This window comes from Macaca fascicularis, chromosome 2 (assembly GCF_037993035.2).
Source record: "Macaca fascicularis isolate 582-1 chromosome 2, T2T-MFA8v1.1".
NCBI classification, from domain to species: Eukaryota; Metazoa; Chordata; class Mammalia; order Primates; family Cercopithecidae; genus Macaca; species Macaca fascicularis.
Genome location: NC_088376.1, coordinates 107,693,839 through 107,710,305, shown reverse-complemented (window position 1 = coordinate 107,710,305; position 16,467 = coordinate 107,693,839). Strand labels below are relative to the sequence as shown.

At 39.6% G+C, this 16,467-nt stretch overlaps 1 protein-coding gene across 3 annotated transcripts in view; it reads right to left on the bottom strand.

Moving 5' to 3' along the window:
* Positions 1-16,467, bottom strand: part of KIF15 (kinesin family member 15) — a 97,337-nt gene that overhangs the window by 36,330 nt on the left and 44,540 nt on the right. For all 3 annotated transcript variants that reach the window (XM_005546857.5, XM_045386390.3, XM_065540486.2), the window contains exons 11-20: positions 15,954-16,077; positions 14,864-14,940; positions 14,416-14,625; positions 13,405-13,582; positions 11,216-11,357; positions 10,399-10,540; positions 5,615-5,812; positions 3,418-3,525; positions 2,532-2,637; positions 538-703 (exon numbers count right to left, since the gene is read on the bottom strand). In XM_005546857.5, coding sequence (XP_005546914.1) covers positions 538-703; positions 2,532-2,637; positions 3,418-3,525; positions 5,615-5,812; positions 10,399-10,540; positions 11,216-11,357; positions 13,405-13,582; positions 14,416-14,625; positions 14,864-14,940; positions 15,954-16,077 — 1,451 coding nt within the window. The remainder of the gene's footprint in view (positions 1-537; positions 704-2,531; positions 2,638-3,417; positions 3,526-5,614; positions 5,813-10,398; positions 10,541-11,215; positions 11,358-13,404; positions 13,583-14,415; positions 14,626-14,863; positions 14,941-15,953; positions 16,078-16,467) is intronic.

The following is a 16,467-nucleotide window of genomic DNA, read 5'->3' as shown; positions in this document are numbered from 1 at the left end:
ACTATTGTTTTGGTTTACCTTACACTGTCCTTTCTTCTAGTAAGAGCACACCTTTCCTTCCAGAGCAGGCACATTAGTCTGTGTTGGGCCAGTGCCATCTCAAACCTGGTAAGTGACTAGTCTAAAGGGGAGCAGATGACTCAAGCAAAACCAATTGATTTTCTCTGGGATAATACATGGCTGTTGGGAGAGAGAATTTCTTTACAGGGGTTTTTATGCTGGGAACCAAAATATGGAGCTGTGTGAGGCAATCTGTTCCTTGTCACATAGAAGGACCTCAATAATAGGAGGGAATAAGAGCAATACATAGAACAGAGCAGAGCTGAGAGAGAGAGAGAACACTGACGATATTGTTTGAGACTCAGACTAATCTGTTCCTGAAACTAAAATCACCTCTGGGGCTTCCCAATATTGGAGCCAATAAATTATCTTTTTTATTTGTTTAACTGCTTTGAGTTGGGTTTAACACTTGCAACTTCAAACAGTCGTAGGTTACAGCCAATCAGGCAACTTGAAACCATAAGAAAACAACTCTACCTGAGATTATCTAATTGAAGCTGTACATGCATGTGTCTTTCGGAAAGTTTGTTGAATTCTTTCTCCTGACTCGTTTTGAATGAACTATACTCCAATTTCACTGAAGAAAGCTCCTTGTCAGCAGAATGAAGGACTACTCGCAGGTCATGTACCTCACTTTTCAAAACTAAAAAACAAATAAAACATATCCTCAATAGGTTTCTTAAAGCAGACAAATAAATTTGATAGGTACTATTCCCACAATTAGCAAAATCAAGTCGAAGAGACTATTTTAAGGAAAAATGTTGAAGAATTAAGTGGTGGGTACCTAGCAGCACTGAGATTTCTGTTTTCTTCCTCTCCCTTGCACATGGTTTTTGGTAAATTCCTACTGAAAAAGAGTTAACGTCTGTCCCTGACTTACAGGTCACTTGACTTTGCTAGATTTCTCCTGTAAAATGTGCTTCAAAACTCCTAACATAAGGGCAGGCACAGTGGCTTATGCCTATAATCCCAGCACTTTGTGAGGCTGAGGCAGGCGCGCTTGAGGTTAGGAGTTCGAGACCAGCCTGAGCAACATGGCAAAACCCTGTCTCTACCAAAAATACAAAAAATTAGCTGGGTGTGGTGGTGAGCACCTGTGGTCCCAGCTACTCAGGAGGCTAAGGTGGGAGGATTGCTTGAGCCTGGGAGGTGGAGGTTACAGTGAGCCGAGATCGCACCACTGCACTCCAGCCTGGGTGACAAAACAAACAAACAAACAAAACTCTTAATATAAGAAACAAAAATTAAAAGATGTAATGTATTTTAAGTGAGCTCATCTTAGTTATTGAAAAATCCCTTGGAAATTTGCCTAAACTTTCCAACATGGGTTAAACACTTCAGGTCTTCTAAGACAACTACAACTGCAAATAGTATTAGTTAACTTTTTAGTTCAAAGAAAACAGAATGGCTATCTCTTTTTGTTTTAGCTTCATTACAAACCACTGCAAGTACTTTAATGAAGGGAAAAATAAAGTGAAAACATTGGGAATCAAATGATATTCCCACATCTACAAACATATACAAATATATAACCTATGCTTTGCTAATATTAAAACATTCATGAATTCAAAACACTTCATTTTCAAAGCAGCTTATTTAAAACTTTAAGCAGGCTGGGCATGGTGGCTCATGCTTGTAATCCCAGCACTTTGGGAGGCCGAGGTGGGTGGATCCCGAGGTCAGCAGTTTGAGACCAGCCTGGCCAACATGGTAAAACCCTGTCTCTACCTACTAAAAATATAAAAACTAGGCCACGTGTGTTGGCTCACGCCTGTATTCCCAGCACTTTGGGAGGCCAAGGTGGGTAGATCACCTGAGGTCAGGAGTTCATGACCAGCCTGGCCAACATAGCAAAACCACGTCTCTACTAAAATTAGCCGGGCTTGGTGGTGCATGCCTATAATCTCAGCTACTTGGGAGGCTGAGACAGGAGAACTGCTTGAACCCAGGAGCCGGAGGTTGCAGTCAGTGAGCCGCTGAGATCCCACCACTGCACTCCAGCCTGAGCAACAGAGCAAGACTCCATCTCAAAAAAAAAAAAAAAAAAATCCAGAGAAGAAAACAATTAGCCAGGCATGGTAATGCACTCCTGTAATCCCAGCTGCTACTCAGGAGGCTGAGGTGGGGAATCACTTGAACTCGGGAGATGAAGGTTGCAGTGAGCCGAGATCATGCCACTGGACTCCTGCCTGGGTGACAAAGCAAGACTCTGTCTCAAAAACAAACAAACAAACAAAAAACTTTAAGCAAACTTTTGTATCATTTGTTTGTGAACAATGATGGAGAAATTTACCTTTTATGATATATTGCTGTTACTTACCACTGCATGCAAACCCCAGTCTGGTTATCAAACAACAAACAACAACAAAGCAACCATCCAAAAACATAGGAACAGCTTTATTAATAAGAGTAAAAAGATACTGAGTTACAGTATTCCTTCAAGTCACAAAGCTCCTGATAGAATAACTTACAGTCATTTTTAGTTTGAGTCTCTTGAAGCTGCTTTTCAAGGACATTCAACTGCGAGAGAAGCTCTTCCTGCTGTTTGGTCCAATCAATTCTTTCTGATGAGAAAAGCTTTGGGAAAAAAGATAAATTTACTGGAAAAGGAATCCTGGTATGCTAAGACGCAGACGCGCTCCAAATCATTAATCTGTTTCTTTTTTTTTTTTTTTTTTTTTGAGACAGAGTCTTGCTCTGTCACCCAGGCTGGAGTGCAGTGACACAACCTCCGGCTCCTGGGTTCAAGTGATTCTCCTGCCTCAGTCTCTCGAGTAGCTGGGATTACAGGCATGCGCCACCACGCCCAGCAAATTTTTGTATTTTTAGTAGAGACAGGGTTTCGCCACATTAGCCAGGCTGGTCTCGAACTCTTGACCTCAGGTGATCCACCTGCCTCGGCCTCCCAAAGTGCTGGGATTACAGGTGTGAGCCACCATGCCTGGCCTCATTAACCTGTTTCCGTTTTTAAAGTCTAGTTTTAACGTCTCTGACCAGAAGAAAATTGGCTGTCCCCACGAACTATAGTAAAGAGGATTAACAACTACGAAGCCATGGACAGTCCATCTTGGTTTCTTCTAAACACATAGCAAGGGATCTATGTGCATTATTGACTAAGTCAGCCAAGTGCAGACTATGCATGCCTGTCTCATTATCAGAGCAGCATGCCAAGTGACAAGGTAGAGAATACAGCTCAAATAAGCCTTCACTAAGGCCGTGTGGCACTTTCTTTCTGTGATACTCTCTGAGTATGTTTCATACATACTCAAGGATGTTTGAGGATCCTTGAGGATGTTTCCTCAAGGAAACATTTGAGGGTACTTCATACATTTTCTGAGGCCGTGCTCTTGGTCTCACCTCCTGCATTTGGGTAGAATGATGTTCCAGTTTGTCTACGAGCTGCTGAAGCTTTAGGTTTTTATGCTCTTCTTCATCCAATTTGGCTTGAAGAGCACTTATTTGTTCCTGCAACACAAAAACTTTAGTCATCAAAATTTCTTTTAATGGAATTCTCAAACATTCCACCATTTCTTCTGCATTAAAGACACAACAAAACAAAACAAAACAAATTCAAAACTTCATATGAACAAAGGTATCAAAGGCCCGTTTGGAGCCAGAAAACAGTATCAAAAGGTTATATACTAAATGATTTCTAATGTTTCAGATTTACACTTGTGGTCCATTAAAGTAGATACTTTGAAATACAAAGGAAAGAAGTGATTAAAATTAAAATCCTGGATTAAATGATAGAGTCATCTTGAGACTTCTAAGAAGCTTCCTCAGGGCTGCAAGCAGTTACCTCACCAGAAAGGCCTCCGTGGCCTGGAAAGGACAAAATACTGGGGTTTGGGGTGGTCTGGCCCACTCCAAGTTTTACTGGACAGTAGAAAACCTATTTTAAAAAATTAACAAACCATAACAATTCTGGAATAATCAAATTTCAGGTTATTTCAAATATACTAAAAGCTGTCTAAAATTTGATCTATAATTGAAGGGGTGGCTTGCCCCTCCACACCTGTGGGTGTTTCTCAGGTGGAACAAGAGACTTGAGAAAAGAAATGAGACACAGAGACAAAGTATAGAGAAAGAAAAAGTGGGCCTAGGGGACCGGCGCTCAGCATCCAGAGGACCTACCCTGGCAGTATTTATTGATCATTATCTTTACTGTCTTAGAAAAAGGGAAGTAGCAGGATAATAGGATCATCGTTCTGAGAAGGTCAGCAGTAAGACATATGAATAAAGATCTCTGTGACATAAGTTTAAGGAAAAGTGCTGTGCCTTGACATGCATATGCAAACATCTCCATAAACCTTTTTAGTGCATAAAGAGCAGCATTGCGCTAGCAAGGCCTACCTTTTGCCCTAAGGCGGTTTTCTCCTTTCTCAGTAAACAGAACATACAATCGGGTTTTACACCGAGATATTCCATTGCCTAGGGACGGGCAGGAGACAGATGCTTTTCTCTATCTCAACTGCCAAGAGGCCTTCTTTCCTCTTGTACTAGTCCTCCTCAGCATAGAACCTTCACGGGTGTCAGGCTGGGGGACGATCAGGTCTTTCCCTTCCCACGAGGCCATATTTCAGACTATCACATGGGGAGAAACCTTGGACAATACCTAGCTTTCCTAGGCAGAGGTCCCTGTGACCTTTGGCAGTGTCCCTGGGTACTTGAGATTAAGAGAATGGTGATGACTTTTCACAAGCATACTGCCTTCAGGCACTTGTTTAACAAAGCACACCCTGCACAGCCCAAAATCCGTTAAACCTTGAGTCACCACAGCACATGTCTCTTGCAAGGACAAGGTTGGGGGTAAGGTCACAGATTAACAGCATCTCAAATACAGAACAAAATGGAGTCTCTTATGTCTACTTCTTTCTATACAGACACAGTAACAGTCTGATCTCTCTTTCTTTTCGCCACAATAATAAGATTCTTTCAACTTTCTTTTTTTTGAGACAGAGTTTTGCTCTTGTTGCCCAGGTTGAAGTGCAGTGGCGTGATCTCGGCTCACTGCAACCTCCGCCTCCCAGGTTCAAGCAATTCTCCTGCCTCAGCCTCCCGAGTAGCTGGGATTACAGGCATGCACCACCACACCCGGTTAATTTTGTGTATTTAGTAGAGACGGGGTTTCACCATGTTCATCAGGCTAGTCTCGAACTCTTGGTCTCATATGATCTGCCTGCCTCGGCCTCCCAAAGTGCTGGGATTACAGGCATGAGCCACTGCGCCCGGCCTCTTCTAACTTTCTTTAGCAGATACAGCACTGTGCTATACAAACCAGTTCTGGAACTTGGAGCTAGCGGCCAACTGGTCATTTTATACACTAGGGAACCAAAGCCCATGGAGAATGACTTGCTAAAGATTGCTAAGTAGAGACAAAACGCAAGAGTGGGCTGATTTCCAATCTAGGAATGATTATAAACCCACACTTAAAAAGATATGGTTTTAATACTAAGCACTTTTGAACACTGTAACTTATAGGGAATTAAAATAACAAAGCAAATTTATTTAAATGGATGTCCAGTTATTTATTTTTTCTAGAACAAAACATTACCTGCATTGTACTAAGCTCTTCAGAAATGGCCTCAAAGGCTTGTTCATTCATCTCGGGTGGAACTGGCTCATTTAATATATCATTATCTAATATACTAGAATTCTGAGTGTATAGAGAGCCAAAGCTTCCCGTTTCAGGGCTTAATTTTGGTACTGGTCGGGAACGAAGTTGGCAGACCTTGGTTGGTGTAGTTATAATCTGCAGCAAAAAATGATTATGGAAAACATTAGCACATATTTTAAAAGGGCATATTTAATAATTTTGTGAATAGAGAGGATAAAATTGAAATATTATTCATGAAAAGAAAAGAAAAAGTGTTCTTGAAACACAGTATAAAAATGCCCAAGTGGAAATAAATTCATCAATTCAACACAGTCCCAAGCAAAATTCTAATACAATTTTTAAAAATAAACTTAATGAGTTGATATCTAATTTCATACAAAGAATAAATGTACAAGAAGAGACAAGACAATTAAAAAGAACAAGCCAGGCATGATGGTTCATGGCTATAATCCCAACACTTTGAGAGGCTAAGAAGGGGAGGATCACTTGAGGCCGGGAGTCCAAGACCAGGCTGGGCAACATAGTGAGATCCTGTCTCTAGCAAAAAAAAATCATTTTAATTATTTTTACAGGCATGGTGTCCTGGGCCTGTAGTCCCAGCTACTTGAGAAGCTGAGGCAGGAGGATCCCCAGAGCCCAGGTGTTCCAGGGTGCAGTGAGCTATTATCACACCATTGCACTCCAGCCTGAGTGACAGACTGAGACCCTGTCTCTCAAAAAAAATAAAAATAAAAATAACAAATTAGGGAGACTTCCCCATCTGATATAAAAATACATAAGGGTATGGGGAGTATGGTCATTAAAATAGTATATTACATTACAGTACATATTAAAACAGTACATTAGCTTATGTACATTCAAATAGAACACTGGGAGGAAATACAAAGTCCAGAAATAGAATTATTATTATTTTTTGAGACAGAGTCTTGCTCTATTGCCCAGGCTGGAGTACAATGGTGTGATCTTGGCTCACCACAACCTCCGCCTCCCAGGTTCAAGCGATTCTCCTGCCTCAGCCTCCCAAGTAGCTGGGACTACAGGCACACACCACCACGCCTGGCTAATTTTTGTATTTTCAGTAGAAATGGGGTTTCACCATGTTGGCCAGGCTGGTCTCCAACTCCCGGCCTCAAGTGATTCGCCCGCTTTGGCCTCCCAAAGTGCTAGAATTACAGGCATGAGCCACCACACCCAGTCCAGAAATAGAATAATTTTTCTGTGGAAATTTCAAGTATCAGGAGTAGCTGACAACCAAAGGTGCACGCCACCACACCTGGCTACATTTTTTTTTTTTTTTTTTTGCAGAGGTAGGGTCTTACTATGTTGCCCAGGCTGGTCTTAAACTCCTGGACTCAAGCAATCCTCCCGCTTCTGCCTCCCCAAGTGTTGAGATTACAGGTGTGAGCCACTGTGCCTAGATGTATTATTATTTTTAAGTTAAATCCCTTTCTCATACCATTCAAAAGAAAAACAGCAGATACACAAACACCTCAATGTAAAGGAAAATAAAAGGCAAAAAAGTCATAAAGATAAAAGGTCAATAAATCTGGCTACATCAAAAATATAAAATTTCTATATAACAAAAGCATCACATGCAAAGATGAAAGACAAGCAACATGATGGAGGAATATATTGGCAGTATACCTAACAAATGCTTATTACATAAAAACAAAATCTGAAGAAAAATATTTTAAAAAATAGTAAAATGGGCTCTTTCTTTTCAGGGAATAGGATATACAAATGGACATGAACACATGAAAAGATATTTGAAATTAGAGAAATGAGAATTAAAACCTTAACAGCAAGATCTCATTTTTTACCCATCAGATGGTCAAATGTTAACAAGCCTGACAATGCCAGTTCCTGCGGACAGTGCTGGGAAAGGAGTGCATCAATGCTGCAGGGACAGGGTACAGACACTGGGAGGGAGCTTCAGCTTGACTCACTCAAATGCTAAGACATCCTAAAATGACCAATTCTCCTTTAACGGAATCCACCCCCAGAGAATGCATGCACTCGAAACCATCTACTTAAGCCATAGAAACCTAGGGTTAAAATAAGTAGGTACCAGTTAATATGGAAAGATCCAAGGTATATCCCTTAAGGGGATATCCCTCATGGTGCTTCAAGCTCTATAATTCAAGCTCTATAATTTTTCTGTCCCTCAAGGGAGATGCCTTGGATCTTTCCACATTAACTGGTATGAGGCTCATATCCCTTGAGCCTCACGTTAACCGGTATGAGGCTCATATTCCTTGAGCCTCATATCCAAATAAGGCTCTAGGTACCAGTTAATGTGGAAAGCTCTAAGGCATATCCCTGAGTTAACAAAAGCATATTGTGGAATAACATATGAAGAATGACTCTTTAAAAAAAAAAAAAAAAGCAATAAACAATCTAGGAAACAACTCTATGTGTTTTCTCAGTCTGTATATATTTATAGTATAAAAATGCTAAGAAAAAGGATTAAACTACCTCCAGGAATTAGGGGGGACAAAGGATTAGATTAGATCCAGATTGGAAGTGATGCTGAAAAGGAATTTTAACTTTAACTTGAAATATGTATATTTCTTTTAAACAAAGAGAATGTATTCATATAGTAGTTGCACAACTAAAAAAACAACAAAGGCTCTGAATTGCTATGCCGCTCTTGGCAACATAAAAAAAAATTCTGGTCAGGCATGGTGGCTCACACCTGTAATCCTAGTGTTCTGGGAGGCTGAGGCTCCAGGTGGATCGCTTGAAGCCAGGAGTTCAAGGCTGCAGTGAGCCATGATCATGCCAATGCCCTCCAGCCTGAGTGACAGAGCAAGACCCTGTCTCTAAAAAACAAAACAAAAAATAAATAAATCAAAATTTAAAAATATTTTTTTAAAATTTCCGCCTGTATAGGAAAAAACCCAGCATTTTCCAGGTTGAATAAATCATTATATATCCACATAACATTCTTGAGCAACTGCCAAAACAAATCAAAAACCAAAACAGAAACAAAAAAGGGGAGAACGTTTTTTCCCCTGCAGACATAGGACAAACTCTAAAATATTGCTTTAAAACACACACACACACACACACACACACACACACACACACACACACACAGCCCTCAAGCTGTAGAAAGAGATTTGCTACTAAATACCTTTTATATCTTTGAAAATTTCAGTCACAGGCCAGGCGCAGTGGCTCACACTTGTAATCCCAGCACTTTGGGAGGTCAAGACGGGCAGATCACCTGAGGTCAGAAGTTCGAGACTAGCCTGGCCAACATGGTGAAACCCTGTCTCTACTAAAAATACAAAAATCAGCCGGGTGTGGTGGTAGGCACCTGGAATCCCAGCTACTTGGGAGGCAGAGGCAGGAGAATCGCTTGAACCCAGGAGGCGGAGGTTGCAGTGAGCCAAGATTGTAAACCACTGCACGCCAGCCTGGGCAACAAGAGCAAAACTCCGTCTCAAAAAAAAAAAAAGAAAAATTTCAGTCACATAAATTACCTATTCAAATATGAATACAATTACTTAGTCTTCCATTAAGTGACACGAAAAGCACCACTACTAAAAATAATCATTATAAATAAACATCTATTTATATTTTAAGACACATAAGGAAAGGTTTTCTGTCTTTCTTCTCTATTTCTTTCTTTTATTGAAAAGAACTTGAGGCTGGCGTGGTGGCTCCCACCTGTAATCCCAGCACTTTGGGAGGCTGAGGCGGGTGGATCATGAGGTCACAAGTTCGAGACCAGCCTGGCCAACATGGTGAAACCCTGTCCCTACCAACAATACAAAAATTAGCCGGGCATGGTGGCATGCACCTGTAATCCCAGCTACTCGGGAGGATGAGGCAGGAAAATCGCTTAAACCCCAGAGGCAGAGGTTGCAGTGAGCCGAGATTGCGCCACTGCGCTCTAGTCTGGCCGACAAGAGCAGGACTCCGTCTCAAAAAAAGAAAAAAAAGAACTTGAATTCAAGCTGGACTTGAATTCCTGGGCTTGAGCGATCCTCTTGCCTCAGCCTCCCAAGTAGCTGGGACTACAGGCCTGCGCCACCACACCCAGGTGTGGTAAAATTTTTTTTAACCTTTAGAAAATTTGACACAAAAATTTGATACAAAAACTGAAATCAGCATCACCTCCTCAACCTTTTGTTTTCCTTGTGTACTTCCTTTCTCTCCCCTCATTCTCAGTCGTTCATACATTTTTTTTTTGTTTTTCTTTTATGAGGGATATGGTTATTTAGGACAAAACCCTCTCATGTTATTTCCAATGGCACCTGTGATCCCTTAGTGGTCTTTGCCCTTTAGGGTTTCTATTCTACTGAAAGCTTTGAGGACATGTTACATTGTATCAACAGCTGCCATTTTACTGATATCTACAAGGTACCAGGTAGCTTATCTATCTCATTTAGTACACTAAAACTCTGCGAGTAAATTACCTTTATCTCCAATTTAGAGAAAAGAAAGATTAGGCTCAGAAGTTAGGAAACCCTGCCTAAGGTTAGCAGCACATTCAAATTTGATTCCAAATGCTGAATTCTTTCCTACTGCACCCTACCCCTGGGGGGATACATCAGTGGGGTTGCTGGCAGCAACCCAAGGACCAGAGTGACACCGGTGTTAATTACCTGCATGGGATGTCATCGGCATCTGCAGATACACCATACAGACTCCATTACTAATAAAATGACACAGCAGTGATTTAAGATGGAAGTATGGTTCAGATGACCTACCTTAAGTGTTTCAGCATGAATTTTATTCAGCTGAGAAACTTCTTGCCGCTTGCAGGCTTTTGTTGCTTCCAAAAGGTTTTCAAGATTAAGGTTAGCTTTTTGCAAAGACTGAAGCTCTGATTCCAATTCTAGCTGCCTTTTCCTAATAGATATTGTAAAACAGAGTATTTCAGGTAATAAGTAATGTCAAACATTTATAGAGTAGTTTACAGTTTATGCTCTCACATAACTTTATAGTTATCTCTAAATCAGAGATATTCTCTATTCTCTCAGATTATTCCCTTCATTCTTCAGTTCGGTAAACTACGGCTCAGAGACTGACTGTTTAAGGGATTCAACTAGTAAATAAATGGTAGCGCTCAAATTCAAAAGTCCAAATAGTCCATAATTATACCATATGTGATACGTCATTTTTGAACCAAACATTTGTTTATATTTTAGGGTAAGATTGATCTTAGTTATAATATGAATGTGATTTATCTTTGTTTTTACATAATGAGAATCAAGTAGGAATAAACCTATACTTCCTAAAAATCTTAACAACCCTGACTACCAAATTTAAATTTAAATAATTTATTATGTAAGTTCAATAGACTCTCAACCCAACAGGAAAAAACTGCTTAAAACACCTATATTATCTAGTTCATTAAATATATTAGTAAAGAGCTAGAAGCATGCTTTTTCTTCATGTCAAAGTAGTTGCTTCTATGAGTTTAATATTTAAAGTAAAACGCCCAATTGAATTATCAATATTAACACTACAGCAAATGAACACTAAAAGAAAATAAGTGTGCATGCATGTGTATTTAGACTTTACCTAGTAAGTTCTTTGAATTCTTCATATTCTTGCTTTGAATTATTCAGCTCTGTCTGAATTTGCAGGAGTTGTGCTTTTAACTTCTCAGTGTTTGCAAACGAACATGGTTCTTTCTGAGCTTTAGGAGAAAATCCTTGCTGATCTGTTAATAAGAAAACAATCTCAGTCTTTTTTGTTTTTTTTTGGAGACAGGGCCTCATTATGTTGCCCAGGCTAGAGTGCAGTGGCTATTCACAAGCACAATCATAGTGTACTGAAGCCCCAAATTCTGGTCTCAAGTAAACGCCCTGCTTTAGCCTCCCAAATAGTTGGGACTACAGGTGCATGCTACCATGCCTAGCTTCACAACTTCAGTGTTTGAAAAACAAAAACAATAGGACACATTTTCTAAGTTCTCTGTCAGGTATCAATTTTGGGCCACAAGGAGGAAAAATGAGAAATGGGTTGGAAAGTGAGCCCCAAAATACAAAAGCTTATAACTCAGCAGAAGGCACAGGATGTGACAGTGTGCCAAAGGGGATTAGAAGTCATGTTTAAGAAGCAGAGGCCATAGGATGGAGAAGCGTAGTTAAGGCAACACCTTTCCCATTAGGAGAAAGAGCAAACAATGACAAAAATGTGGCATGCCTAATGCTAGACAGAGAAACAGCAGCCAGTGAATCTTGCAGGAATTAGTGCTAGCAGCTAATGTTAACAGCCAAGGAATTATTTAGAAAAGGAAACAAATAGCAAGGGCAGCAGGTTGTAAGAACTCAGTATCATTTACCAGGTAGAAAATGATAATTTTCAGGAAATGCCTTTTAGAACACTGAATATATTGAAGAGAGTCCACTGAGTTTCAGTGTGGGAAAAGATCACGTAAAAGTTGTTTAGAGAGTGATCAATGTTTAGAAACTAAAAAAAAAAAAAAAAAAAAAAGAAACTGATGAGATCCAGATACTAGCATCTTCTGAAGGGACTAAGTCAAGGTATTATGGAGACCAATACAAAATGGCCAACAAAATAAAGGACACTGTAGGGAAAAGTAGTTTAAATAAAACAGAAAACCTAAGTCAGGCGTGGGGGCTCACATCTGTAATCCCAGCACTTTGGGAGGCCGAGGTGGGTGGATCATTTGAGGCCAGAAGTTCAAGATCAGCCTGGCCAACATGATGAAACCCCATCTCTACCAAAAATACAAAAATTGGCTCAGTGTGGTGGTGTGTGCATGTAATCCCAGGAGAGAGCCTGAGGCAGGAGAATCGCTTGAATCCAGGAGGTGGAGGTTGCAGTGAGCCGAGATCGCACCACTGTACTACAGCCTGGGCAACAGAGTGAGACTCCATCTCAAAAAAAAAAAAAAAAAAAAAAAGAAAACCTGACAGTAATTTTGCATCTAATATCTTAAGTCTCTCCCCAACCCAGTTACTGTGACTCTTAATATTCAGTCGTAACAGAATAGAAGGCTTAAAAAATGAAATTTTAAAAAGCAAAGAGACAGTCTTCTTTATGAATGTAGAATAAAAACAGTAGAACTTTCTCAATTTCAACCTAAAAGGAAACCAAGGCCATGTCTATGATAAAAGACCATGAAAATATTAACTCTAAGACTGGGGCAAACACAGACTTTGTTACCAAATCCCAGGGTATGAACACCAACAGCTGTCAAGACTGTAGGACAGACTTAGTACTAACTAAACCACTTTTCACATAGTACGCAAACTTATGAAAGTAGCATGTAACTAGAGAGTGCACACACTGGTAACCACAACATCAGGACCCAAACACTGTGCTATGAGTCTGACCTTTCTACATCTCTTACATTGCACAGGCCTAACTAGATTGAGAAACATTTCAACTCGATTTTTATTCATGTTTAATTAATTAAACACTTTTCATTTCAAATACTTTAAACCGGAAAATTTACTAAAAATTTAACGTAGTATCTGAATCAATCTTTTTATCAATAAAACAGAAATACAATGAGTATTTTCTTGTTATATCTATTAGCTTACATAGTTTATGCTCTGTGATCTTTGAGAAAAAAAAGTTTAGTAAATACCTTTCTATAACATAAAAGAATATGTGTATAAGACATTAGCACAGCAGGCCTGGAGGCTAAAATGAAGACTCTAGTCACAAGGCACTACAAATACTCTTTAAAACAGTCCCTTCCTACATGGAACATATATACAACAATCATTTCTTACTTTTGTCACTTTTCTCTATGCCACTTATTTCAGAGAAAGCTTTTTCTAGTTTTGCAATGGTCTGGGCATCCATTTCTTGGGCTCTTTTCACAGGCTCTAATAATCTCAGTCTTCTATTCTCCTCCCTGAGGGAATGATTTTCCATAGCATACTTTGCAACTCTGGGGTGGTGCTCTATCTGTGACATAGAAGAATTACATGCATTATATATTTACAAACATTTCTTTAGTGAATTAGTTCCTCTAAAAAGCTGTTAGAAAACTAGGTATGCACATGCACTACTGGGGTACCCTTCTGCAACTACCGTGGAAAGCAACTTGGCATGTGTGATCAGTTTGAAAATATGCATGTCCTGTAACTCTGCTATTCTCAGCTGGAGTCTAGACCCTTGCAATGTTCACTCACCTAAGGAGGTAAGCACAAGGGTGTACACTGTGGCACGCTTTTCATGCAAAGGAGACTAGTTAAATCAACACACTGAAAAGAACAAGGACCAAAGTAATCTTGTCAACCCAGATTAACTGAAAAAGGCAAAGTGCAGAAAAGTGTAAAGGAGAAACAAAAGTAAAAATATCCACCCATATTAGTTTGAATATTCATTAAAAACTCCAGAGAGATAAACAAGAAGCTGATAAGAGATTTTGGTTTTTCCCACAATGTACCTGTTTGACCTATCCATTCTCCCTAAGGAAAAGGAAAAACAACAAAAACTTTAAAAGGCACAACTCTAAAGAGCCTACTACCTCAGACAACCACAATGCCCACTGGGTGAAATTCTGCATGGCCTGCTAGAGTTGCATACTATGTAGCAACATCACCACAACTTCTTCCTTTTCCCTTTCTCTTCTCTTTATTTTAAAAAGGCAGGTAAAGGAATTATGCAATCACACTGTCAGAAGAATTCACTTCAAACAATTTCCATTGTATTAAAGAACATGTACTTGGTGACAAATTTAGATTTGCTTTGAACTTCTTTTGTTTTTAGAAATATTACAGACGCCCTATACTCACTTGTTCTCGCAGAGTTTGAATCTCATCCCTTAATTCTGAGAGCAAACGATTCTGCTCCTCAGGCAGAAAACTTCCCCGAGATTCCTTGTGGAGCTTTTCCAAGCGTGTTATTTGATCCTCTCGGAATTTCACAATCATTTTATTAGATTGAATAAATTTTTCCTTTTTGAGGGTGAGGTCTTCTAATTGGGTAACTTTTTCTATCAGAGACTTAAAGAAATTCATAATTTGGTTAAACATGAAAAATAATTCAACATCCTTAAATTTTCGTAAGTCCAGCAACAAATACTAACTTCAAATTTAATCTTAAAGGCAAAATTTGATTTTTCATAGCCTTCTATTACTTTATTGACTTGGTATTACTTATTTCACTCAGTAACGCAATAAAAACCACACAGCAAAAAACTAAGTATCCTGAATCTCCTTTATTACTAATTCCATTTCCTACCTTCTTTTCCTGTTCAGATTTCTTAAAGAATAACATTGCTTCCTGGAAATACTCCATATAGTTAGTCTTCTTTTTGTCTGTAATTGATCCAATAAGAAAGGGAAGATGAAAAAAAAATATTTAACACATTTCAAACCCAAGAGAACAGATAGCCTTTAATTGATTGCTCTCAACTAATCTAAAAGAATGAGACTGTGGCCGGGCACAGTGGCTCATGCCAGTAATCCCAGCACTTTGGGAAGCCGAGGCAGATGAATCACTTGAGGTCAGGAGTTCGAGACCAGCCTGGCCAACATGGTGAGACCCCCATCTCTACTAAAAATACAAAAAATTAGCCGGGCATGGTGGTGTGCATCTGTAATCCCAGCTACTCAGGAGGCTGAGGCAGGAGAATAGCTTGAACCAAGGAGGTGGAGGTTGCAGTGAGCTGAGATCGTACCACTGCACTCCAGCCTGGGCAAGAGAGAGAGACTCCATCTCAAAAGAAAAAAAAAAAAATGAGACTGTCATCACCAGATCATGGATTTCAAATTAACCATTCCACATATTAGTTGTTCTTCAAAGAATAGGTTTCTCTTTATTTAGTTAATATGCACAATAGATTACATATGGTGTAACAGAAGTAGAAGTAGATTTTTTAAAAAAAATTAGAGCAGTCCTAGGGTGCTGTGCACCTCTTAAGATCTATTAATAATTCACCCTCTTGGCTTTATGGATTTCCAGTTAATTAATTCTCTACTAGCTATTTTTGAAGAAAAGTAAGTCTCTCTTATCCTATAGTAAACATATATAGGTTACATATGCTACGTAGAAGTAGATCTAAATGAAATTAATCTCTTTAGCACTTATTATGGATTATTAAAATTATTTTAATTCCCCCTTTTACCATATCTCACAGAACTCACTGCCTATAGTATCGGTATCTGATTACAAACAAAGCACTATGTTCCTATATAGGAGAAATAAGCAGAAAGAGATACTTGTAGAAAAATGTGGGTTGCCTTATTGTGTTGTGTCTATCATCAAGGGCTCTTAAACTATTATTTGTACACAGTCTTCCCCAAGATAAAGGACAGCGTGCTTATCCTACCTCTGGTTAGGAAGCTTTCTGGTGGTGTCTGTCCTGAAACAAGCTCAGCCAGTTGTTCTTTGAGCCTCTTCACTTCAGCTTGGAGCTGGCTCACATTTCCTTGGGTGTCTTCATTGACTACTGCCTGTTCAGGAATTTTTTAAAAAGCATTAAAATAATGCTTTTTGAGTAGTATAGTCCTGTGTTTACATTTGTTTGATATGATTTGTAGTGATGAACATCAAACAAAACTTCACGACCACAGGAATCAAAAGGCCACAGGAATCACAGTGTGCTTGAGTGGGGAGGAAGCTTCCTTTTCTTGTGCCTTCAGACCTGGAGCCAGAGAGAGAGAGCCCCAGCCAGGCTCTCTTCCCCCCAGCTGACTAGCCCTGAGCTGTCAGGTTGGATCACCTTTGGGATCCGGGTGTGTTCACCTAATACTTCTTTCCCTGAGAACAACAGCCTTCCCCCACCCTCCCAATGGAGAAGAGTCAACACCTCATTGAGTATCATTTCCCCTCTTTCCTAGCTC